At 50.2% G+C, this 26,705-nt stretch overlaps 1 protein-coding gene across 3 annotated transcripts in view; it reads right to left on the bottom strand.

The window, feature by feature from the left end:
- The window catches only part of Actn1 (actinin alpha 1), a 92,284-nt gene that overhangs the window by 11,443 nt on the left and 54,136 nt on the right, over positions 1-26,705 (bottom strand). For all 3 annotated transcript variants that reach the window (XM_005322826.5, XM_005322824.5, XM_005322825.5), the window contains exons 4-11: positions 19,854-19,940; positions 18,045-18,132; positions 17,263-17,341; positions 14,038-14,119; positions 11,257-11,342; positions 4,335-4,427; positions 3,167-3,397; positions 1,936-2,083 (exon numbers count right to left, since the gene is read on the bottom strand). In XM_005322826.5, the coding sequence (XP_005322883.1) occupies positions 1,936-2,083; positions 3,167-3,397; positions 4,335-4,427; positions 11,257-11,342; positions 14,038-14,119; positions 17,263-17,341; positions 18,045-18,132; positions 19,854-19,940 (894 nt within the window). The remainder of the gene's footprint in view (positions 1-1,935; positions 2,084-3,166; positions 3,398-4,334; positions 4,428-11,256; positions 11,343-14,037; positions 14,120-17,262; positions 17,342-18,044; positions 18,133-19,853; positions 19,941-26,705) is intronic.

Consider the following 26,705-nt stretch of genomic DNA (forward strand, 5'->3'; position numbering starts at 1 on the left):
TGCTTGCTCTAGACAAGGCTCTATCACAGAACTACACCCCCAGCCCTTTTTATTTTATTTCAAGACAGGGTTTCCCTAAATTGCCCAGGCTGGCCTCCAGCTTGTGATCCTCCTGCCTCAGCCTCCCAAGGAGCTGGGATTGCAGATGCACAGCTTCTCCTGTATATTTAAAATGATCTCTAGATTGCTTGTAATAACTAGTACAATGCAAATGCTTTGCAAATGGTCATTATGCTGTATCATTTAGGGTGCAGTACAGATGAAATTCATTTTTGTTTTCAACACCCCACCCACCCAGTTGATTAACCATTCATGGCCCTGCTGTGGGCATGAGGGCGAGATGCACTGTGGTAGATGTCTCACCACAAAAGCCTCCAGGCCTGATTTCCTGAGGTTCAGGGTTGATTCCTTAGTCTCAAGAAATGCAACTCCCAGGTTAGACTGCAATTAATTAAGTCATTGGGTGTGAATGCAGATAGCTAAACTGCTTTCCCTAGAGGTTATGCTGGCTCGCCAATGGGGCCACCCTTGCCTGTGTCATGCTGTGAGCTGTTTCTTGACCCAGGAGAGGACACTAGCAGCAAGTGGGTAAATCAGTGCCTTCTCCACCATCCCCTTCTACTCAGAACTTGCCCACGCGCTTCCCACAGGGTGGTACACCCACACCCCTTAGCTGAGTCTAGCTCACTCCTAGCCCCTGTATCAAGCCAGGCTACTCCCAAATGGCCACAGGGAGTGGCTCTCCTTATTCATTTTTAGTCTGAGAAGCACAAAAAAGGGCTGAAAGGGGGAGTCTTAGGGCTTTGAGCTCTGCCAGTCCACAGGTCTGCCTCAGGGGTATCAGCTGATAAGACCTGCAGGGCAGGAGAGGCAGCCATCCCTCCCTCCAGCCCTGGCAGGAGTTCTAAGGAAAGACCCCCCCAAGTATGACTGCCACTCATGAGTAGACTCCAGACGTGGTTCCAAGTACCTCAAGGTCAAAGAAAGGGGGTCACACATGTTCTAAGGCAAAGGCCAGGAAAGAGAAAGAGGGGAGGACACAGAAGAAAAAAATGTCAAGAGCTGCTCTTTACTGAATGCACTCTACCCGTTGGGCCCGGAACCAGGTGGAAAATGTAAGCCTCACGAACACCCTAGGAAGAGATTTCACCAGGTTGACTAGTGTCACCCTCCCCACTCATGTCACTCCAGAATCCTAGAATTTGGAAATAGGGATTGTGCAGATATAAGCAAGATAACATGAGGTTAAACTGATTTAAGGTCTTTACTAGGAAAAGGAGCAATTCAGTCTCAGAGACACAGAGAAGCCCCGTGAGGATGCAAGCAGGGACCAGAGGACACAGAGATAAGACAAGGGATGCCAGGGACGGCTGGCCTCCACCAGAAGCTGGGAAGCAGCACAGAACATTCTCTCCCTTTGGAGCCTCCACAAGGAACCAACCCTGCTGACACTTCAGCTTAGGACTCCTGGCCTCCTGAACTGTGAGGATGAATTTCTGTTGCTTTAAGCCACCGAGCGTGTGGTGATGTAATGAAGGAAGCCAACACAGGAGGGCACACCATCCCCTATATTTTATAGATTTGGGAACAGACTCAAGGTTAAGGCACCAATTCTAACTTATGCTGCTTCCAAGGGGCAGAGTCAGGGTTCAAACCCACTCAGTGACTCAGGGGAGGAAAAACAATGACAGTGACAAGAACAATTAAAACTAGCAGTTAGATAGCACTGTACTATGTCAGGAACCCCTCTCAGTACTGTCTATGCCCCAATCAGGTTGGAACTGTTATTTTACAGATGAGGAAACCAAGGCAACCAAAAGGCTAATGAACTCGCCCAGTGCCAGAGCACCAGTACAAGACAGGACTAGCAAGAGAAGGAAGGGCTGGTGGCTGGGTGAGAAAGTTGCAAAGCCAGAACATCTGGGGAGCCCTCACCATCCGTCCAAGCCTCGTGGATGGAGGCCTTCTGCCGGAACTTCTCCGCCAGGTGGTCCAGCCGCTCCAGCCTCCGGATCTCATTCAGCAGCCACTCCTCATAGCCCTTCTCTGCCTGCTCCAGGCAGCCCCAGGCATTGTTGATGTCCTGCAGGGATGGGAGGCACAGGGTCAGGACCTGGCCTGGGACCCAGCCCTCTGGGACTCCTATAGCTGTTCCATGTCTTCCAGGAGGAACCTCTTCCCAATCTCTGCCCCACACCCACCCAGCCAGCCATCCAGACCACGTCCACATAAGCCACCCAGCCACAGGGCTTCTGAGCATGAAGTCCTGTAGGATGAGAGCTCAAGGCCCTCCCTGCCCAGGTCTGGCTTCCCACAGGGCTATGGTCAATCTCAGAGGTATTCAAGGCCAGTCAGGGAACCAGAACAACGATGAATGGGGCAAGTAGGCACTGGGGCCACCCCACCGCCACCACCACATTCCTGGACTCAGGCCTCTGGGGCTCTGAGCAGTAGCCTGGGTGACCCAGCCCAAGGTTCTGAGAGGGACAGCTGCTGCGCACAAGCACACACACCCCTTCAGACAGGGCCACCTCTACTGTCAGTGCAAGGACACCCAGGTGAGCGCACTTGGGGCTGAACCTGGCCTATGCCCCATCCTCTCTACCATGCCCAACCAGGGCCAGGTTGCATCTGTCCCACCCAGGGCAATTTTTCGACTTTGCAAGAGCACCTAAGTTAAGGCCAACAGCTGCTCTGGCCACCTAAAAGCTACTGAATCAGACTTGGAACCCAAAAGAAGGCTATAGTTCTCCATATTGCACATAATACCAAAAAGTTGTGGTGTTTTGTTTTATATTAAGGATTGAATCCAGGGGTACTTCACCACTGAGTTATATCCCCAGTCCTTTTTATTTTTTATTTTAAAACAGGATCTCATTAAGTTGCTGAGGCAGGTCTTGAATTTTCAATCCCCTTGCCTCAGCCTCCCAAGCTGTTGGGATCATAGGCGTGTACCTCTATGCTCTCGGCTCCTTTATTTTATATTATATATATATATATATTGCTTTAAGATTTACCTAAAAATCATATTTATATATAAAGACTAAACAATTGTTTCTAATTTTTTAAAAAACATTTATAATGGATAATGGTAGAAAACAACCCACCCCACCCACGGTGTTGTACTGGTCCTAACAGAAGTGGCTGGGGGCTCCCGGCTGCTCACCGAGACCATCCTGCCCTCGGAGGGCATGAAAGCAGGCCGGTTGCTGAGGCGCAGCTTGGTCTGCAGCGTGTTGAAGTTGATCTCCAGCTGGCACTTCTCCTGCACCTTGGGCGGCTTGTGCAGGCGCCGGTAGTCGCGGAAGTCCTCCAGCTTCTGCTGCATGGCATGCATGGTGTTCTCGGGCACCCGGTTCTCCAGCCAGGGGATGGTGCGGCGGATCCACTCCAGCAGCTGGAAGGAGAGCGTGGAGGCCCTGGGACTGAGGATGCTGGGAGGGGCTGAGGATGCTGGGAGCAGGAGTGCTTCCTCCCTTCACAGGGCAAAGGGTCTCTCTCACAGCACAGTCCTTCCCTACTACCATCCTTGGGCATTCCCAGGCAAAGAGGCCGGGGTCCAGGGTGTTCCCTTTAAGAACCAGAGACTGCATGAAGCCTGCCTACTGGGACCTGTCAATTTGTGGCCAGCTTCATTCACCCTACCCGCCCTGCAGGGGAAGAACCATGAAACCATAGGCTGCTGGCCGAGAGTCAGAGTCCTGAGTTCTAGTTCTAGGTCCTACTAACTGAGTGGGCCTCAGTTTCTTTGTCTATGCCACAGACAGAGGATCTAAAGGCTGCTCCCTGAGGTCCTTGCCACCAGATTTTCTGGGATTTAGAATGTGGGTCTCTGACCCCAAAGAGCTTCTAGGGTAGAGAGCTGCCCAGGGAACAATCTGCTTGCTTTTCTTGACTCAAGGTAATGGTGATGGAGAAGTCGAAGGAGAGTAGAAATGATGGCAAGAACATGCAACACCTGCAGGGTGCCAGGCACATCCCACGAATTAACTCATCTGAATAATCACAGGAATTTTATGTTTTAAGTATGTGACCTCCTCTTGACATGGAGGAGGCAACCAATGCCTAGTGTGGGACTGGCCACGGCAACCTGGCTGGAACAGTGGGTCAGAGATTTACGCCCTGGCTCCTCTCTACTTTCTGAGGGAGCCAGAGCAGAGCCCAAGCTGTCCCTTGCTAACTGCGTCAGGATCATGGATGACACCCAGCCTAGGACTATGTCTCCATGATAGATTTGGAGGTATAGGTTCTGGGGGCTCCTTTTCCTTCAGGATGATGAGGTGCAGGAAGGACCCTGCTGGGGCCAAGTCAGGAGAAACCCAGAGGGTACCCACATCGCTGGCCAGCTTCTCGTAGTCTTCCATTAGCTGCTCGTTCTCCTGGTTGACGGCCAGTACCTTGCAGATGCGATTGGCAGCTGTCTCCGCCTGGCAACAAGACAGAGAGTCATGAGCAGCCAGCCCCAGCAGCAGGGGCACCTGGACACACCTGTGCTGACCATGCTCCTCCTCCTGAAGCTCCCTGTGGATGTAAGGGGGCCTCCAAGGACCTGAAGTCCTATCCCTCCTCCCTCTTCCTCACCACCCTCTTTGCCAGCCCCCATGGCCAGGTCTCGTGGGTCATGGGAGCCTGGATAATGGTCTCAGTGGCTGACCCAGGCTCCTGGAGAAGGACCTGAGTCTGGGACCCAACATGCATGTTGGGAAGAAACCAATCCAACGACAGTTACACTCAAAAAGCACTCAGGTCAGGTGGAGAGGTGAAGAAATGCACATCCATCCTGGAATTGCAAGTGGAGGCCTTGGATGCAAAGGTTCAGGGCCTCAGTCTGGATGTGCAAGGATCTTAGAGATGTGGGAATTCAAATCTGGGAGTCTGGGGAGAAGATGCCAGCTGAAAAATAGGAAGAGCTCTAAGAATCCCTGCTAAGGATCCCTGCAGAACCTCCCAAGAACCTAGGCCCATCAGGAAACCAAGGGGCATAATCAGGGCAGGACAAGGGATCAACCCAGCACGGTCACTGCTGGGAAAGCTAAGTGCTGGGCACACAAACACCAGACAGGCCTCAACCCTGAGAGGAAAGAAAGGGGACAGAATGGTAACCAGACATAGGCCTGGAGTCCCCTCAGAGACCCATCTTCCGCAGCCTAACTCCAGCAAGGTCCCCACGTTCCTCGATCCACTTCACTTAGGTGGTTTGGGGATAGAGTTGTGTCCTTGTACACTCTGCCTCTACACCGAAGGACAGTGAACTCCATGCCCTCTGGGGGCCACAGGGCAGAAGACAGCCAGAGTCGGAGAAGATAATGCCTGGGGGGAGAAAGATGCATCCTGAGAATATAGAGAAAGGTGACCTGCAGCCAATAAAGGATGCCTGATTTACAGGGAAGGAAGACAAAACCTCACAGCCGGTTGATGAATGCAACAAAAAGGGTTTCAACTGCAGCAAGACCACCTGAGGCCAGGCAGAGGGAAGAACCTGAGAATGAGGACTCTTAGAACTGGCAGGAATGATGGAGAAGACGCAGAAGCTTTTTCTGTGAAGAACTTTTCAAATAGGATGCAGGCCCCGCAACTCACGGGCCTTGTGAGTGACTGTGCTGGGATATACATTGGGGTGGGACAGAATGAGATCATCACCTCAAGGTGCAAAATCGAGAGACTGTATGCTACAGGGCGAGGTGTGATAGTGGGCTGGGACTTCACCAAGAAAATGTGGGGATGGCTTGAGGGTGACCTAGGAGTCCTTTGGACAGAGACTTCAAGGTCTTCAGAAACTGGGGCAAGGGGTCATCCTGAGGCCCTCATCTCCTGTCCCCCATCCTGGAGCTTCCATGGCCATCTCTCAGTGGAACTCCAGATTGGCGTCATTCCTCTTGAGAACCACTGAGTAATAACGGGGAATCCCAAAAGGCCCTGAGGAGGGAAATTCCCCCCCTGGAGCCTGTGCATAAGATGCGGTAGCAGAAAGACAGCAGGGTCATGGAAACCAAGCCCATGAGGCTGGCTGGGGCGGGCACACTACCCGAGGTCACTGAGGGCACCTCCACTGAGGGCAAGGACCAGGAAGAGCAGAGGCGTTTGACTTCAGGCTGAAATTTACGTAAGGAGGTGGGGTGGCCGCAGACCCTGCCACTAATGCCCTCATGAGCAGAAAAGGATCGGGTAGCCACCCATCACAGCTGAGCAGCGGCTGCAGCTGTGATTTCTGACAGGAGAAGCCCACCTGCACCTCGCTACCCTCCTGGTGGATGCTGAATCCTGGGCTCTGTCGCCCTAAACTGTGACGTGGCCCTATACTGTGACGTCATCAAACTGATGCAATGGGTGGGGTCTGAGTTGGTGGGATTTTAGTTGTGTCCATGGGCCTCAAGAGCCTCACCATCCCCCAGGGTCACTTGGGGCTTCTTTGGATGAAGTCTGGGGGAGATTCCCTTGTGGGCTTCTAGGGGACTTTTCACAAAGATCCAACTTCTTTCCCAAGCCTGTGTCCTGGCCTGTCTCTCCCAGGGGGGCCTCAGCAGAAGAGGATGACTGAGAACAGGACCAACACAATCACAGTCCTGCCTTTGGGGATCACAGGGACATTGCACATGAAACCAAAGGTCACTTTCTTTTTTTTTTTTTTGTGGTTCTTGGGATTGAACCCAGGGCCTTTTGCATGCAAGCAAACATTCTACCAACTGAGCTATATCTCCAGCCCCAAAGGACACTTTCTTTACAGAGGGTCTATGGGCAAACATCTCTGGGTTGCCTCAGAGGTCAGCACTGTTACCTCCCGGAAGCAGGAACCTGAAACTTGATTTTGTTTTTAAATATTTTTAGTTGTAGATGGATATCAAAACTTTTATTTATTTGTTTATCCCTATCTATCTATCTATCTATCTATCTATCTATCTATCTATCTATCTATCTCTCTCTCTATCTATCTATTGTGTGTGGTGCTGAGCATTGAACCTGATGCTTCACCCATGTGAGGCAAGCGCTCTACCACTGAGCCACAACCCCAGTCCCACACTTGATGTTTAGAGAAATACAAGAAACCTTGCTGCTTCCCTCACCCTCACTGCCGACTTCCTGACTTCCTCAGGGCCCAAAGGGGCGTGCCGGGGGCATGTGCTAAACTTGCTGTCAAGTGGCTCCCTTAGGAGGACAAGCTCAGTTACCACCAAGCCCCTCCCAGGAGGTAAGAAGAGGTCAGCCAGGAAGCACCCGCTCAGCGACATCCAGACCATAGGGATCTCAGAGAGACTGCCCAAGGGAGAGGTGGTCCCAGGAAGGAAAGACACTCCCTGGGGGAATTGCAGAAACGGAAGCAGCTTCAAAAGAAGTCCAGGCAAGTCCCCACTTCAGGTTGGTTCCTGCCAAAGGAGAGGGGATGCTCTGGAACCCCAAAGCAAAGAACCAGAATGCCCGGGCCTTTCTGATGAGGACAGATTGGTATGAGATCACATGACGTAAGCACAGACAACCAGGGGGCAGAGAAGACACAAAAATAGGCAAGGTGTTTTCCAGGTGTCAGGGAAAAGACACCAGAAGTTGTGTTTCCTGTTCCGCAGTTTGTACGTTCATGTCTTTCAGCGACCTACTTTCCATCTCTACTATCATCCAGCTTAACACACAGCAGGACACTCCATTTGGTATCCGAGGTAAGTTTTAAAAGGACTGTGGGCTGTTAGCACTGGAGAACTTCATAACCCAAGCCAGTGGTTCCCTTCATAGTCAGCACCAAATTATCTGGTGCAGGTAGAGGCCAGAGAGGAAATGTCCTCAACGTGACATAAAATATCCAAAGAGGAACTGGCCCGAGGGTGGCGGAGCCCCTCTCTCCAGCTGCACCTTGGCTCCCCCAGGGGTCCCCGCTCTATAGCAGCCAGACAAGGCAAACTCACTCTCCTTTCTAGGGCTTCTGTCCCTGCACAAGTTGCAGCCACCTTTCTCCACCCGTGTTTGCCCCTTCCCAGTGGGAACCCCAATTCCACCCTGGGAGCCCCAAGGTCAAGTGCTGCTGCTCAGGAAAAGCCCACAGTCAACCTCCCCTGCTCGGATCTGCAGCAGAACGAGAGCACTGCTCAGGCCTGATGGTTCCCATGTCCAGGGCTTTCCCAGACAGACCATGAACTCCAAGGGCAGGAATGGGGTTCCTCCCTGAGAAAGTCCACAGCAGTGGAGCATGTGCCTGATGGACCCATGGATCCCTCCATCCCGAAAAGCATCCAGAAACACCTGCATCAGCCTAAGCTCCTGCCGACTAGGGCTGATTCTCAGAAACAAGTTCCCAAAAGACCATGAACTTCAGAGGAAAAACTATATAAACCAAACCTTGAGATGCTCTCCAGCCATTCTAAATCCCCAGAGTGGAGGAGAGCAAGAGAGAGTTAGCACCAACACAAGCCTGCCTGACAGAAGTTGGTCTCCATTTAACGAGGAAAGTCAATCAACACACTTACATGTATGGGCACATGTGCTGGGTACGTGTGTGTGCAAACGCACACGTGCATTCCCCTGCTGCCTTTCTAGTTCCACTATCCACAGTTTGTCCAGAGAAAGGCAGGAGAGGAAGGAGGGCCCTGGGTGGGCATGGGTTTTGGAAGAGTTCTGGTCAGTGCCAGCCCCCAAGACAGTCAGTCAAGGCCAAGGCCACGTGAGGCAGAGCCTCCTCCTCCTCCTCCTCCATTATCCCCTTCCCACAGGAGAGGTGAGAACCCCTGCCCGCTGCCTGCTTAGCTCTAAGTAGGTGCTTCAGAAGTGGCTGGGGACACCCAAGACACCAGAGGAGCACCACCCCTAGTTTGTGACCTTGTCCTCAGATGGAAACAAAAGCAGCATGAAATGATTGCAACAGAGGTGGGTAAATGGGACGAGGGCACAGGGGAGGTATAGAGGATTGCAGAGGGAAAGCAGGCCGCCACCCTCCCCTATGCCACACACTCCTATATCACACCCCGTGGCTCCCGCCCCACGGCACACACATGCACACTCCCTCCCCCACACACAACCACATGCCCCTTCCGAGCAGCAGCAGCCAGGACACAGACTTCAGAGACAGGTAAGGCCAGTGTCAACAGGCATGAAGCCCAGGACAGAACCCTCAAAGAAGGGGAGGAGGTGGAGGAGGAGACAGAAGGAGAGAAAGGCCCTGCAGAGTCAGCCCGGGGGGTACGGGCCAGGCATTCTCTCTGTGGTCACCAGGTTGGGAGCCTGGCCTCAGCAAGCAGAGATGCTGCTCAGATCCTGGCTAGGAGGTGGGGTGGGGGGCGCAGGGTCAGTGGAGGTCAAGGAGACAGAGGTGTGCAGGACAGAAAGAAAGCAAGTAGGATCAGGCCAGAGGGGGCTGAACAGGCAGTCCTGCCTTCAGTAGATGGTGAGGTTAGCCTTGGGCGCCCAGCTAGGTAAGGAACGGGCTGCTGGTGGTCCATCTGGTTACTTTGTGGAATTTTTTAAAGGTGCCTCCTCCCCAAAGCACTATTATTTGAAAAAGGTCACACTGATTTTTTAGAAGATGTTTTTACTGCCATCTGCAGGATAATTTTTAGTCACGAATATTCAAATCGGGCTGGGATTGTGGCTCAGTGGCAGCACCACATGAAAATAAATACACAAAATAAAGATACTGAGCCCATCTACAACTAAAAAAAAAAATATTCAAACCCCCCTTGTCTGTGGCACAGGCCGGCTACTCTTCTGTAGTACGCAACCTCCACAACCATCCAGGGCAGGCCTGGTTAGGAGGTATCAGGCAGGGCTCTGGCCTATTCACCAGGGAGAAGGCAGGAAGACTTCTCCCTGCCCTGGCTGCTGGCTGAATTTGAGAAGATGACCTTGCTTAAGCAAGAAGGAGGGAGGGAGAGACAGAGGTAAAGGGGTCTTGGGTATTTAGGGGACTAGCTGGAAACCATAGCTAAGCGCTTCCACTGCGTGGGACGTGGACTGTGCTGGGTCTGGTCAAGGAGCTAGGGTGATAGTCCTTCCCGTCTGGGGGATCCACTGCCTCGGTGCACGGGGCGATGTGGGGGCCGTGCAGAGGCAGGGTTCCTCTGACATTGTCAAGTGTCCTGGCCGGGGTTCAGGGAGCACCCGTCCTCCTGCAGGGAGGAGGAGCTTCTCTCGCCTCCTTTGCCCCAGGCCTGCTGCCGGAGTGTCCAGAGAGGACGGAGGGAGGGTGGGCGAGGCCGAGGGGGAGCTCACCTTCTGCGCACCTGGGAAGGTGTGGCAGTGACATGAGACACTAGGTCACATGGCCTTCCCATCCAGCCTTAGCGTGCCTACACATCTGCACAGAGAAGGAGAAGAGATTGAGAGGAGAAAGCAGCAGCAGCAGCACAAACCCAAACAGCCATGTCGGACAGAGAGAGCACGAGACAGGAGCCAAGAGGCGGAGAGAGAGACGGGAGGTGGGAGGGAGAGGGGCAGGAGGTGGATGAGCAGGTGGAGATCAGCGAGGGGTCGGGCAGAGGGCGGGAAAGGGCCTCCTGTCCTGCATTTCACGACAAGCCACTCAGGGGCCACGCAGAGCACCTGGCAGGCCCACAGACCCAAGCCAGAAGGGTTCTGTGGTCAGGGCAACTCCGCTTCTTCTGGGGTCCGGCCTTCAGGGGAGGCCTGGGGGAGGGACATCTGTTATCCAACCTCAGCAATGGAACATTCCTCGCATCCTGATGCCCCGCCTAGTGCGGAACCTGTACAACTGAGCTGTCACCTGAGGCCTCCTGGAGCAAACCTGGCCCAGGACATTTGAAGGGGCTCACGGCCACCCACCTCCTCTCTCCCTTCCTTCTCCCAAGGGTCGCAATCCTGTCTGGGAACACAGAGTGCAAAGTGGAGGTACTGGGGACAAAACTGCGTCCTCAAGGGGAGTCCTGGCACTGACAAGAACACAGCTGGACCTGGAGGGCGGCAGCCCACTCCACCCCCACTCCCCACACTCAGGACCACTCGGGAGGCTGACATCACACATGCAGCCTCTCCTGCCTCCACCAGGTGGCTGGTCCCAGAAGGCCCAGAAGCTCTTGAGTTTCTCAGTAACAGGAGAAGAAGAGAGAGGGAGAGGGGAAGGGAGAGGGCAAGAGGTGCAGGGTGGGAGAGGAGCCAAGCCAAAGAGAACACGCCATCTAAGAGCCAGGACTAACTCTACCCACGAGACGAGGCCATCCATCCAGGCATGGACGGGGCAGGCAGGTGGGAGAGGCAGGAGGGCAGGGCTCAGGGTCCGGCATGAGGTGTGCTGGGCATGGAAGGAGCAGGGGCCCCAGGTACCTTCTGGGCTCCAGAGAAGGCATGGTAGAAGCTGGACACGTAAGTCATGATGGCTTTCTCATCAGGCCGAGCAGTTCCAACGATGTCTGTCAAGAAAAATTGGGAGTTAAAGCCAGCAGGTGACAGTTATCCCATTCCTTGGCAAATACCCAAAGGACTTAAAATCAGAATACTATAGTGATGTAGCCACATCAAATGTTTATAGCAGCTCAGTTCACAAGCTAAACTATGGAATCAACTTAGGTGCTCTTCAACAGATGAATGGATAAAGAATGTGGTATATATGCACAATGAAATATCACTCAGCCATAAAGAAGAATGAAATCATGGCATTTGCTGGTAAATGGATGGAACTGGAGAATATCATGCTAAGCGAGATAAGGCAATCCCAAAGAACCAAAGGCCAAATGTTCTATCTAATATGTGGATGCTGACTCACAATAAGGGTGGGGTAGGGGAAATAGAAATTCACCAGATTAGACAAAGGGGAATGAAGGGAAGAGAGGGGAGATGGGAGTAGGAAAGAGAGTAGAATGAATCAGACATAACTTTCCTGTGTTCATGTATGAATACACAACCAGGGTAACTCCACATCACGCACAACCACAAGAATGGGAAGGAGTCATCCCGGCTCCAAAGACTAACTTCTCCATCCCCCAAGAAGAGTTGCCCAATAGTGAGCCCTGCTGGCTCACATGATCCTTATCCACCAATCAGACTAGGCCTGCTGGCTCACATGATCCTTATCCACCAATCAGACTAGGCCTGCTGGCTCACACGATCCTTATCCACCAATCAGACTAGCCCTGCTGGCTCACATGATCCTTACCCACCAATCAGAAAGCACCCCATGCCAACTGTCAAACCCTTCAACCATTAAACTGTCATAACTGTCAAACCACCCCTGGCTCTATAAATATGCAGAGCTGATCCTCAATAAACAGGCATTTTCTCAGATGGTAAGCCTTGTTCGTTCTTTCAGGGAAGTTATACTCCATGTGTGTAATATGTCAAAATACATTCTACAGCCATATATAACTAAAAAGAACAAGCAAATAAATGAATAAATGAATGAATGAATGAATAAATAAAATAAAAAAGCCAGTGGATGAGCACACAGCACCCCTCCCAATAAGACGCAGAAAGAATCCTGTAGGATTCTCACCAAAATGCCCAGCCAGAACCTAGCCGGCCTCCCGCTGATGGGAATGGAAGAGGCAGGGAAAAAAGAAAAGCCGTAACCCCAGGAAGCAATAGACAAACTGGGAAAACAGAACATTCCATAGGACAGCAGGCCCCCACCTCCAGAAGTTCAATGGGAGGAATGACAGAGTGAGCAGAGAAGAGACACCCCAAGTGCAAAGCCAAATGCCACCCCTGACCCTTGTGTGCCTCCCAATTAGAACAAAACAACTCTTGGCTCTTGGTTTCCAGTACAGGGATTGACCCAAGGTTCTGTGGGTGCTAGGCAAGGGCTCCACCACTGAGCTACATCCTTAACCCTTCAAAGACATCTTTTAAACAACTAGGGAAATTTGATTATGAACTAGATAATAGATATGTCAAGAAATTATTGTCAATTTGCTAAATACAAATATTATTTTATGGTTACCTTAGAAAATGTTAATATTTTCCAGGTATGTATTCTGAGGTAGTGGTGAAGTTATGCAATAGCTGAGATCTGACTCAATATATGTCAATAAAGAAAACAGAAATAAAAAGAGAAAAATAAAGTGACAAAATCTTAATAATCTATATCTGGATGATGGATATACAGAAGTTCATTATACTATTCTCTTTGTTTTTGTAGACATTTGAGATTTTTCCTAATGACATTTTTTAAAAATGTCTTTAGTTGTTGATGGACCTTTATTTTATTCATTTATTTATATGTGGTGCTGAGAATCAAACCTAGTGCCTCACACATGCTAGGCAAGTGCTCTACCACTGAGTCACAACTCCAGTCCCCTTAATCAAATTTTTTACTTTTTTTCTTTGGTACTGGGGATTGAACTCAGGGGCACTTGACCACTGAGCCACATCCCCAGCCCTATTTTATATTTTATTTAGAGACAGAGTCTCACTGAATTGCTTAGCACCTCACTTTTGCTGAGGCTGGCTTTGAACTCATGATCCTCTTATCTCAGCCTCCTGAGCTGCTGGGATTACAGGTGTGAGCCATTGTGCCCGGCACCATTTTTTTAATTTAAAATGTCACTGGTGGTTGGGGGCAGGGAACAGAGGGAAAGGGGACAACTTTCACATCCCTTTTCCAACCTCTTGACATGAAGAGGCGTCTGAGCATATGGGCCCAGGGAAGGCCCAGAGGAAAGTGGCCATTGTGTCCAGGGCAGAAACAAAGACAAGAAGACTTAGATGGATCCCAGCCATGAGCCTCCCGGGCCCCCATGATTCCCCTCACCTGACAACTTCTGTCCCCCCACCACCCATCAGAGCTGCTGGGCATGGTATGAGGCACAAAGCTGGGTGCAGTGGCCAGGGAGCACCGAGTTTCCAGCCTCAGGACCACATTAGTGATCAGGATGTTCAGGTGTTAAACCCTGGACCTGTCTCCACCCAGGTGGCCGGCCTAGCACTTCTCCCTCTGGGCCTCAGGAAGCCATGGAAACCCTTATACGTGGGCAACTCCTGGGATCCTCAAACGAGGTCCCAGATGGCCAGGCCTTCTCCCTTCCTGCTGCAGGCTGCTGGGGCCCCTCTTAGCCCCTGGGGAGCAGCTGGAAAGGACCAGAGGTCCCAAAGGGGAAAGAACACTGTTACCTTCAGCATCAAGCATCTTGGGGATGTCCAGATACTTCTCTGCCACATCGAAGGCCGTGTTCAGGTTTGTGAGTGGATCATCCTAGAGGGAGAAGAGGAGGAAACAGTGATAAGGGAAGCCATGACAAGTCACAGGCCACCCCTAGGAGGCCACCAAAACTAGGGGGCAGAGGGGCCTTCCCACAGCCCCTCCCAGGCTCCAACCTCAGGGCACAGCCGTGGGTGGACAAGGCTGGCCTCATCACCAGGGTCACTAGCTGGAGGTTCAAAATAGTCTCTTTCCTCCTTAAGCTTCATTTTCTTTTCCAGGGAAGTGAGAATACCTGCCTGTAGCCTGAGTCAGGATAGGAAAGAATTGCTAAGAAGTACATGCTGGGAGCAGGGTATCGGCTGTCCTGGCTTCTGGTTTCAGCCACCAGCCAGAGGGACTCATGGGTAAGTGACAAGGACTCAGTTTTTCCATCTGTCACTCAAGAGTTGGGCTAGGAGATCTTAACTGTGGCTAGTTAGGGGGACAACAGGGGCCCTTTCCTGTTTTTATTTCATGAAATCTTGGGGTTTCTTCAGATAGCCACAGTTTCTAAACTACTCCTACCTCTGCTAACTTTTCCAGGAAACTGAGCAGGATGAGGAGAAACTGGGATCCTTGTGCATTGGAATGTAACGTCATCATGGTGGGAATAGAATGAGATGTAGCCACTTTGTGGCGAGACCATATGATCCAGCAATTCCAACTTCTGTGTGTACAACCCCAAAGAATTGAAAGCAGGGTCCCGGTGAGATATGCGCACACTCACATTCTCAGAAGCATTATTCACAAGAACCCAAAGGTGGAAGCCAAGTATCCATCAACAGAGGAATGGGTAAGTGGACCATGGTTCATACACACATGGAATATTACTCAGCCTTAAAAGGGCGCGCAGTTGGGGGGGGGGGATTCTGATACGTGTTCCAACACAATGAACCTTGAGGACATTATGCTAAGAAAAACACTATAGGATGCTACTTTTTTGAAGTACCTAGAGGGTTGAATTCATGGAGACCAGGGGCTGGCGAGAGTGAGGGGGCACAGTATTTCAGTTTTGCAACATAACAAGTTTTAGATGTGCAATGTTTGCACAACAATGTGAGTGTATACAAGGGCACTGAACTGCACACTTAAAAATATATTTTTTTTAATGTTATGTATTTATTTTACCACAACTTTGTTTTATTTTGGAGGGCTCTTTCTTTCTTTCTTTCTTTCTTTTTTTTGGTCCTGGTGATTGAACTCAGGGGCATTCAAGCACTGAGCCATATCCCCTGGTCTATTTTTATTTTTTATTGAGAGACAGGGTCTCACTTAGCTGCTTAGGGCTTCACTAAATTGCTGAGGCTGGCTTTGAACTCAGGATCCTCCTGCCTCAGCCTCCTGAGCTGCTGGGATCACAGCGTGTGCCACCACACCTGGCTAGTTGTTTCTTTGTTTTTTGTTTTTTTTTTTTTTGTGTGTGTGTGTGTGTTTTAAAGAACTTTAATGTATGTGGTGAAAAAAACCAAACCTTTCATGAGGAGAGTCCCCACTCCCCTGCTATTCCCTGAGACTGATCTAAGAGGGCCGGTTCTGCCAGCCTAGGGCTGTTTCCCTGTTTTACTCAGATGAGAATCACAAGCAACAAAGAGATGAAGACATTGCTCAAAATAGAGCAAGTAGAGTCCTTCTAGGAAAGTCTCTGACAGCAGCCAGGATGATAAAAACACAGCCAAACGGCGAAGGTCATTTCCACCTGGGCCTGGCACATCGGCTGCCAGCACACAGGCTTAGGTGCGCCCCAGCTGCCCCATGTGGGACCGCCAAAGGGCCTTCCCACAGCCAGGGCCAGAAAAAAAGAGCTTCCCAGCTGGAGCCCCTGGACTCTGTCCCCAGTGCCCAAGGGCCAGGGGGTTCTGGCCATTTGTGTGTTCCAAAAGGCCTTCACTGTTCCCTGGGCCTGGCTCTGTGCTGGGACTTGGGCTGGACTTCAGTGATGAGCTAAAGAGAAGGGGAGGCCAAAAAGGGCAGAATGTGCCAGGGCAAGTCAACAGACCCAGAGAGGGACAGAGGGTGGGAAGAGCACCATCGGGTACCAGTTGATGACCCCTGGACTCTCGACTCCCAACGAGCCAAGACGGATGGGACCTCTGGGACAGGGATGGGACTTCAGAGGCACGGACAGCACAGACCCCTCTCTATACGACAGCAGGCAACGGCTGTGTGTTCACTTGACTGCTGACACCCACACCCCCCACAGGGACACAGGCACACACACGCCCATCACCAAAGTGCAGCAGTGCAACAGGAAGCAGGCGTGTATGACACCTTCAAAAGAAAATGTCGCTGACTGTAGGGTTTCCCACCTTGGACCTGTTTGATTTGGGCACAGAGTTTCCAGGCAGGCCAGGGGGTTCTCAAATGGACTTTCTTTCCCTTTCAAAGCAGCTGATCTAGTGAGCTAGGATCCACCTTCTCCCCAAAAGGTTAGCTGGGGAAAGGCTGTTGTACAGCCGTGCACAAGGCCACCTACAGGGCCAGGCCAATGGCCTTCTGCAGAGAGGCCTTTCCTAGGGCTGAGGCCCTGCAGACAAATGGAAAATAGGAATCTCCTCCTTTCCTCCCTCACAGAAGCCCTCTAGTGGCTTGCTCACCTACACCCCCAGAACAGGGGACCTGCCACCACCACCAGTTGCCAGGGCAACATCAAGCCCTGCTTGGCCACTGGTTAGCCACAGTCCTTTCCTGGGGCTCAGGCAAGGTGGGGTCTTTATTGAACACCGTGCCTTCTAGGTATCAAGATGAATGTGAGAAACATAAGGCTATCATTCCTAAGCCCCCTCACCAAGAGATTCCAGCACAGGTGACATTCCAATTCCAATTCCATTCTAGACCACCAACCAGAAGCTTAAGGAGAGCTCCCGAGGTAGCCTTTCCTGAGGTAGCCTTTCCCAAGATGCTCATGACAGGTCTCACCAAGGTCACAACCAGTACCCTTTAACCACTATGCTGGTTCTTGGGCAGCAAGATTCAGGGAGGGTGGTTTGCTGCTCGCCTCTAGATGGGGCTCTGTCTGGCTAGCCTTCAGGGCCAACATCCCTCAGCCGGCACTCTCAGAGTGGAGTCCCTGTCTTGCCCTCCCTAAGCCTTGTCCCCAGCTGCTGGAGGCCTGGGGATCAGGGGTTGGTGGCACGAAGTCAGGCGAGTGTATATACCTTCCGCAGCTTCCCGTAGTCAATCAGCTCAGGCCGGTGTCGGTGGATCAAGGCACAAAAGCCAAGGCCATCCTTCCAGCTGCCGGGAGAGAAAAGGGGGACAAGCTGGTGAGAAGGTGTCTGCAGAGCGTGGCCAAACGGGCCACCAAGCCCTACCCCGGGACAGAGCACCAAGAGGAGGAGCCTCCTGTATTCAAGAAGAATATGTAACTCTTCAAAGCAAAACAAAGCAGGCCAGAGAGACCCCTTCGTGCCATAATCCCAGGCAACTTGAGGTCAGGCCTTGGTGGGGGGTTGGCAAGTTGAGATAAACCAGTCACACACATCCCTCCCCCCAGTGGAGGTCCATGGCCCTAGTCTGCTGACCTGAAGCCCCAGATTGGGAATTCCTGGACATTTTTCTTGGGAATATTCCTAGTAACACATATCAACCAAAGGCCTTGTCCAAGGCCCTGCAGGGAGGGGGAAGGGATTCAAGGGGACAGCAAAAGAAAAGCTACTTCCTCCTCAAGGGCCTCAGCTGTTCTAGAGCTGAGACTGAGTGATCAAGGGGGCCTATAAGGTCTTTCTTTTCTTTTTATTTTTTTTTAAATATTTTTTGTAATTGTAGATGGACATCATGCCTGTATTTTATTTATTCATTTTTATGTGATGCTGTGGAGTGAACCTAGGGCCTCACATGTGCTAGGCAAGCTCTCTGCCACTGTGCAACAGCCCCAGCCCTATGAGGTCTTGATGGAAGCAGCCCAATTTCTGCAGGAGCCCCTGCCCCTGGCACCCACCTGATGTGGAAATTTTGGATGTTGACATTTTTGTAAGGGGCCGTCTTCCTCTGACACCACAGGAGCAGCCCTTCCTTGGCTGAGGTCTCTGTAGGGAAAGGGACGAGCAGAGGAATCAATGGGCTGATCTAGGGGAAGGAGGGGCGCTGGCTTCCAGGAGGCCCCACTGCAACCTCTAGATTCTAACCCTGCTGCTACCAAGGAGGAAAGACTCCTGGCCATCATTTCTCTCTCCTTGACAAATCTGAGAAGTTATTTGAGAAATAGAAGAGCGATGTAGGAAGCAAGCTAGCCACGAGACATTCAGAGGCATTTCCCCCACTCCCATTATTCAAAGTGGTAGGGATACAAGAAAAGTCAGCAGCCTGTCAGGCAATCACTTTGGAAGCCACTGGATTAGTCCGGGAAATCTAAAGGACCAGGAACCTCCAGACACAATCATGTAGCCTGAAGAGCCAGAAGAAAGCCTGAGGATTCTTACTCAGGTTTCTTTTTTCTATCTAAAAAAAAAAAAACAAGGTTTCTTTGTATTTACTGCATGGATTGCAGTGTTGCCCTCTGCTGTTGTGTGCATAAAAAAGTCACCTAGCTGTAAGTTAAGGCAGGCATCTGAGGAGACGTGGGGACCTCCCAACACCTGAGAGGCTGCACACTGCCCTCTTGTGTTCACACCTGTGAATTGCAGGTTATGTTATCCAATGAAATGGGTCATAGTTGACCTCATTTACTTCAGACTCACAAAATGGACTTCAAAATGATGGTAAAGCATACCTAGAAAAACTATAATTCAGGCAAAAACAAGAACAAAATTTTGGCAAGGTGAATGTTTTTTGGTTCAAGCTTTTTTGTTGACTATATAACAAGATTAAAATAATGATTCAATGGGAAATAATAAAAAGTCCACTCAAAAGAATAAAAAGCATGAAGAAGGCTATCGGTAAAATGGATTTACAGCCACTACCATTAACAAGTGATTCAATTCACCGACTCTAGCCCTTAACATTGTATACAAACAGAACTTAGACCCTCATACTGCTAGTGTGGAACCGAGATTCGCATAACAATGCAACTCAATCCACATCATTTTCATTAAGAAATTCCTTTGAATAAAAATGTTTTTTTTAAGATTTCTATGCCATTAATATGAACTAAAAATATTTTAGAAATATTATCTCCATATCACTTTTAAAAATTTGTTATCATGTGCATGGCAATGCATAAATGTTGCAAAATAAACACATGCGTATCAGACATAAAGTTCAAAAAGTGCTGGAATGTGGAGTCAAAAGTTTAGATAGAGATCTCTGCCCCAGACCAGGACAGGCCCTGAATTTCTGAAAAGTGGCCACCAGAGGGTGCTGTGGGAGCAAAGTGGAGAACCAAGTTCTCATCTTTTCCCACCCAAGGGCCAGGCAGGGCTTCCAATACACTATCCTATAGCAGACTTGGGATCTTCACAGTGGGGCGTTTCCATGGGGCCAACAGGCCTATAGCTTGCTTATTCCTTTGATGTACTTGCTTCCTGCTATAAACTTTCCTCGTAGACAGCTTTTGCTGTATCCCATAAGTTTTGGCCCAACATGCCTATAGGAATCAGCATCTCAAATAGTTCATACTTTTCATCATAGACTAAGAGAGAGAACAGATATGGGTAAGCAGAAATGGGTAAGAAGCTGTAATCCAGTGTCACTGCAGTCGTGGTGTTGGTGGGTAGGGGTGGGGTGAGGGAGTTCTCCTGGCTGATCCCAGGGAGGAAGACACACACAGGCCGGGGAGAGACACAAGTTTGGCAACGAGGCAGAAACCCACCTTCCACAGAGATGTCCTGGATGGCAAAGCGGAGGATGATGGTCCAGATCATGCCCAGGGTCATTTTCACATTCCCATCCACGATTTCTAGAGAAAGAGCAACAGGACACGTTAGGATAGGTTGCAGCAGGAAAAAATTAACATTCCCTGAGCTCCTGGGTCACTCCATGTGATACTAAGAACCAAAGCCACAGAGCCCTACTTCTCGAGGAAAAAGAAGACGACACTTTTATTTATTGATTCAGTGCTGAGGATGGAACCCAGAGTCTCTCACATGCTAAACACATGCTGTACTTCTGAGCTACACCCCAGTCCCTAATAGGAGGTTTGGTTTGGTTTGGGTGCATTATAATTATATATAATAGTGGGATTCACTGCGACATATTTGTACATGCACATAACGTAATTTGGTCAATTTCACTCCCCTTCTCCCACCCCTTAGTTCCCCTGCCTCTACTCTTCTAGTCTTAATGGGAGGTTTTGTTTTGTTTTTCTTTAAAGTTAGCACAATCAACCACAACAGGTGCCAGGAGAGAAGTCTATTTGAGGCACAAGGAAGGTGCAGGTGATTCTACTTGGAGACAGTGGATGCAGCATCAGAAAAGGCCACAGGGAAGCGGGGGTGCCCTTAGCCCTTGCACTGTGCCTCTGGCCCGATAAAGAGGGTTTGAGTTTCTATGCTGTCACAGATGTCCCAGCAGCCCTGTGAGCTGGGGGTCTCTGGGCAATCACAGCTCTTAAAATACCATCCGCACACGGAAAGCCACTAAGAGCAACAGAAAGTCACAGATTTGACATGGTTTTGCCAATCACCATCTGAATGATCTAATGACTCAAAAATCAAATTTATAATGCCATTAGTTAGATTATTACATTTTTATTTATAAATCCCGCAACAGCTTTAAGATCTCAACTCAGAGAGATAAGCCACTGTATTTACTCTAAGTAACGATTTTTAGATTCTTAAATGCCATAAATTCTATTAATGTTCTTTCTTTCCCCCCCTCTTCATGCCCAAAGGCAGGGCATTCAAGCATAAAGAAGCCCTGTCTTCAGGAGCCTAATGTGGAGCTCATTATGGTCTTGGTAGCTGAACAGGTGCAATAACCTGGCCCATGTTGAGGTACACTTAGTTAAATTTTAGGAAAGACAACAGGCCCACAAAAGGAGCCATTTTCAGGGAGTCCAGATTCCCTCTGCCCATGTCCACTAGGGTTTGTATTCCATAAACTCCTTACTTACAGTGTGGATTCCCACCAAGAAAGCTCCACTAAGAACTCCGCCCTTCCTCAAAGGCAAGGTCAACGCCACACACTGGTCCATGACCACCAAGACACAGAGCTCAGAGCAGTGGCTGGCCACAGTGGATTCCAAGGGGTGGGCAACCCTGAGGGTCTTCCTCGGGGTGCTGGGCCCACCTGAGACAGGGGATGGGATGTGACTCTTCCTGCTATTAGAGTCCCAGATGCCAGGTTCAAAGCCTTGGGTTAGAGAGAGCAGCAAAAATATGACACCGTTCACGAACAAGTAGCACAGACAGTGAGTGTTTGACAGGACACACTAAGGGGAGTCCAAGTCACCCAGCTTTGATGTTTTAAAACATGGACTTTCTGCTGGGCATGGTGTGCAAGCCTGTAATTCTAATTACTTGGGAGGCCGAGGCAGGAGGATTGCAAGCTAGACCCCAGCCGGGCAACTTAGCAAGGTCCTGTCTCAAATTTAGAAATAAAAAGGACTGGGCAGTTCAGTGGTAGAGCACCCCTGGGTTCAATTCCTAGTCCTAGAGAAAAAAAAAAAAAATCACACTTTCCAATGGTTTAACATCTCTAACATTTAAAGAGTTTAAACTGATTTTTTTAAAAAGCCTCAACTCTCAATCGATAAAACAGGTAAAAGACATTAAACAGACACATCACAAAACATAAACTACAAATAACCAATTCATAAGACTTTCGAATCTCACTTGGACTCAAACAAATAAAACACATATTCCCGGCTATTAAATTAACAAAGTTAAAAAACAAACTTCAAAAACAGGCACAGGCCTTGGTACAAACAAGGTTATCACATTACAGCTACATGGGTAAATTGGCTTAAAAAAAAAAAAAAAGACTTGCTGGGAAATAATTTGGCCACAAGAAGCAAGCATCTTAGAATTGTTCAGCTTTTGGGCAGTGAAATTCTATCTCCAGGAATCTATCCCTGGCCCATGACCTGCAAGGCAGAGTGAGGCTTCGGTCTAAATAGCTTGTTGTTTGGTTACTTATCACAGCCCCAAAGGGGAAACCGTGTGAATGCGCAGAGTACAATAGTAAATCCCCAGAGCCCAGCGCTCTGCTCCAAGGCGCCCCTCACTGGGCAGAGGCGCCCCTCCCTTCGGGTCTGGCGGCTGAGCCTTTTGCCCTCCCCTCCCCCTCCCTGGATGTCCGGTGGTTTGTCCTCAGGTCAGCTCACTGACACCTTCCTGGACCACCCACTTTACTCCCTGCTTCATTTTTCCCCACCTGACAGTCACATGTCTGAATGTTCTCTCCCCTTCTAGAATGCGAGTTCCACAGGGTCAGGAGTCTTTCCTGGTTTTGTATCCATCACTACCTGGAGCCCAGTACAGCGCCAGGCACTGAGAAAGCCCTCCATCTGTTGATGATTGGATAGATGGATGGACACCAAGCGGGCACCAACCACAGTGGGCAGGTGGGCCGAGGTGATACATTCTTGTCATCGGCCCCCTGAGAACAAAACACTTAGTCTCTTCCAGGGCAGGGCCCAGGTGTGGGAAGACGCCAGGCTGTGCTCAAACAGATGGTTAAAGCAGCCATTTAAACATCACATTCATGAGTTTTTAATGACTTGGAAAAAATCTTTATAATAAAACTTTCGGACACCAATTCATCAAATATGAGGGGCTTTTGTTTGTTTGTTAAGCTTAGAAAAAGTGGTAACCCTGCAGCTGGGCCTTTCCAGGGGTGGAGGCTGCAGTGCTGGCTCCCCGCCCCTACTCTCCACCCCTTTGTCCTGCCGCCCCTTTGTCCCCCTGCCCCTTTGTCCCCCTGCTAGAAGGCCAAATACCTTGGCCTCCCGCTGGCCTTGAGCTCAGGGCCTGCAGCTTTGTCTTCCCCACAGCACTCCCAGCACCCAGGGGGCCAGTGGCTTCTTTTGGGGTCCTAATTACTCCTCTCCTCTTCTTCAGAGCCCCCCCAACGGACCTTGGTTTACTGAATTTTCTTTCATACCAAAGAAGTTGTTTCACCAGAAAACAGAGGTTCAAGGGATAAACAGAGTGAGGTAAGTTGAATTAAAGAGCCCTCTCCAGCCCAGTTCCACCGGCTCCTGTCCCATGTCCCAGCAGAGCAGAACTTTCCGGAAAGCTCCCCTTCCCACCCCTCAGCAAGGGAGATCCTTTTCCCAGGCCTCTGTGCATGGGCAGCAGAGGTGACCCATCTCACAGGCACTTTATGTCAGGAAGCTGCACCCAGAGAGTTCCGAAGCCACACCTGGGCACTGTAGGAAAGCCACATGAGAGATTCCCCGAGCCCTGTGGGAGAAGCAGCGGCCAGCCCCGTGTGAGTGTCGCTCCTGGTCTAGGGTACGTTCCCAAGCTGCTCATAGGCTCCATTTCTCTGTCTCCCCACAAAAGGGAGGCAATCGCCTATCCACCTTCAGAAAGCAGAGTGAATCATGCTGCAGAAATCCCATGTTACAGAGTCTAGAACCCCAGGGCCACCACTTTTCAGACCAAGACCTTTGTTATTTGCACCCACAGCCCCCTCCATTCTGACAGATGCTAAATCATCAAGACTATCTCCAGACTCTTCAGCACCCAAACCATCATCAAGTTTTCTCTGCCCAAAGATCTTAAAATATCCTTCTCTGGTTCCTTTCCCTGGTTAAATTCCAACCATTCACCTAGGCCACGACTCAAACTCATGAAGTCCAAACACTCTAGAATCAAGAATGGTGGAAGAAGCCAGGCGTGGTGGGGCCCATGCCTGTAATCCCAGCGGCTCAGGAGGCTGAGGCAGGAGGATTGAAAGTTCAAAGCCAGCCTCAGCAAAAAGCCAGGCACTAAGCAACTCAGTGAGACCCTGTCTCTAAATAAAATACAAACTAGGACTGGGGATGTGGCTCAGTGGTTGAGTGCCCCTGAATTCAATCACTGGTCACCCCTCTCAAAAAAAAAAAAAAAAAAAGAATGGTAGAAGAATTCTTAACCATCTATTCTAACTTCTGTCTGACATACGGAAGTGTTCTGCCTCTGGCCTCCATTTGGACACCTTCAGGCACAGGGACCCAATGAGGAGCACTCATTCCATTCCCCAAGGCTAAGCACATTGTCCAGAGTCTACCTGTCCATAGGGTCTCCCTTCAGGGCCTGGTTCTGCCCTGTAGAGTGGACCAGAGGGTCTAGCTCTTACACCAAATGACTGGGCCTGCTCCTAGCTCTGGATGCTCCTCCATTAGGAGGAGTGACAGCATCCCCCGCGCTAGCCCCAGGAGAGCTCATTCCCGGCCACTCCATCCACTTCATACTCTCTACAGCAGCAAACCTCATTTCATTAAAAAACAAACCCACTGGGCGGCTAAGCTAGCTTCCTGCCTTGGCAGAGCAGCCTTCCCACAGGGTCCTTGGGCTCAGCTTGAAATGAGGAGATGATTCAAACCAGGAGGCCTCAGCTGGACACACTGGCTCCCCAGGGCAGTGAGGAGATAAAGAGCATCTCACGTTAGGCCTGTGCCAAGGGAATTGGAACACCAGGGCCAGCCAGGGGAGGGACTTTACAGGACAGGTGGCGAGATCAGAGTCCACACCAGGGCACATCTCAGCTCCTGGTCACTCTGCTGGGACCTGACCTGCCCCTTCATTACTGAGGTAGACCAGAAGTTCAGGTTGGGTCCTGGAGCCCACCCACCTGGTTGAGCACTTTGGGTCTGAGCCTGGGCCCCGTTGACTATACTCTTCCTCTCTGGCAATTTTTCTGAGCCTCAGTTTCCTCATCTGTAAAATGTGGCTGGTCCTTCCCATCCTACAAACTGGCCTGATGGGAGAAGGAAATGGCCCATGGAAGGCGTCTGCCCAGCCAGGGGTATTAGAAAGTACGTATCTCTTCCACTGCCCCCTTCCATCCTCTCCTCTCGGAGTCTTTTATTTTAAAAAAAAAAAGAAGAAAAAATATTTTTTCTTATTCTAGTGGATTGCCAATTTTTCCTCTCTAAAAATCAGTATTTTTGGCTTCTTTTGAAAAGCTAGAGGAGCCTGACGCGCTAGACCTGGATTCCCAACCCCGCGATGACTGGTTAGATCTATGTGGCGTCTGCCCTGCTCTCTCAAGTTCACCACAGTCCCCACCTACCCCTTCCACTCACCCCGGCTCACCTCACAGTCCCCCGCCTCCCTTCTTTGGGGGGCAGCACTGGCACCAGGCCACCGAGTGCGGCTGCAGGGCTTTCTGTGCATGGTTAGCTAAACCAGTTTCTGCCAAGTTTTTTATTCCCCCAACAAATTCCTTTGTTCTTATTAAATGGCCAAGAATATTTTCCCGATCACAAAAGAGAGCACTCGGCTATATGCAGGTGCTTTGAATATTTCCTGAGCCCTCCACCACCATCTGAGGGGATGCTCAGGGTCCACTAGACACGGCCCTAGCTGAGTTCTGACTAGGTCAGAGGTTGGCAAACATTTTCTGCAAAGAGCTTGATAGGAAATAGTTTTTGCTTTGCTGGCCATATGGTCTTGGTAGCAAACTACCCATTGTGGCCTGAGAGCAGCCACAGATGACACGCATACAGTGGGTGTGGCTCTGTTCCAATATTTACAAAAACCCGTGTCAGCCAGACTCAGCCCCATGCACTAGAGTTTGCTGATCCATCTTGAAGTTTCTCAATTTGGGATTTCAGCATAAAAGCCCTCATTCCAAAAGAAAGGGTACTCTGAGCATCATCCAGAAGAGATCTGCTCCTGTGGGCTTACCAGGAGCAAGACCCCCACTCTGTCCAAGGACTGGTCCCTCTGGGGCCCTTCTCTGGTGTCAGGCAGACCTGGATTTGCACTCTGGCTTAGCAACCTACATAATGCAATGTAACCTCTGCGTGCACACTTTCTCACTGTCAAAAGAGAATAATAACTAGAGCTACCTCAGAGGGTCACCGTGAGGACTAAGTGGGATCACTGGTTAAAGACCTCAGCCCAGCACTTTCCACCCTGTGAATGCTTGATTCTCAGCTACAGCTGTATCATGAATGGATGAATGAATGAGGCGGTGCTGTATGCATCTTTAGATCTCTGCCTCACACAGCAGGCGCCCAATAAATACTTGCTGAGTCCAAGGGGCACATTAATGAAGGGCCCTGGTTAGCATATTCTAACTGCCTCAACCTACCCCAATCCTGCAGAGCCACTGCAAGGCACCCCAGGACTCATGCTACCTCCTTTTAATTGTTAATAACATGCTCAGAGTTGTTTAAAAAGCTTGGGGGATTCAGATTTTTTAAAGTGATGGCAAAAGAGCCAAGAAGCTACACTGCAAGAAAATGCTATTAAAAATGTGTTTTTGGGGGGCTGAGGCTGTAGCTCAGTGGTTAAAGTGCTTGCCTCATATGTGTGAGGCACTAGGTTCAATCTCAGCACCCCATAAAAATAAATAAAAATACTGTGTGTTCATCTACAACTAAATAAACATTTTTAAAAAATGTGTTTTGGGGGATCAGGCCGTCTCCCCAAGGGCTATGGAGCCTCGTGGCTCCCACCAGCCACATATAGCAGGCAGCAAAGTGTGGTGAGGCCAAAGTAGAGGGAGGCAGCTTTCCACCTTGCCAGACTCCACAGTGCAAGGACTTGGCAGAGGGGCCGCAGGA

The sequence above is a fragment of the Ictidomys tridecemlineatus genome, chromosome 5, assembly GCF_052094955.1.
Source record: "Ictidomys tridecemlineatus isolate mIctTri1 chromosome 5, mIctTri1.hap1, whole genome shotgun sequence".
NCBI classification, from domain to species: Eukaryota; Metazoa; Chordata; class Mammalia; order Rodentia; family Sciuridae; genus Ictidomys; species Ictidomys tridecemlineatus.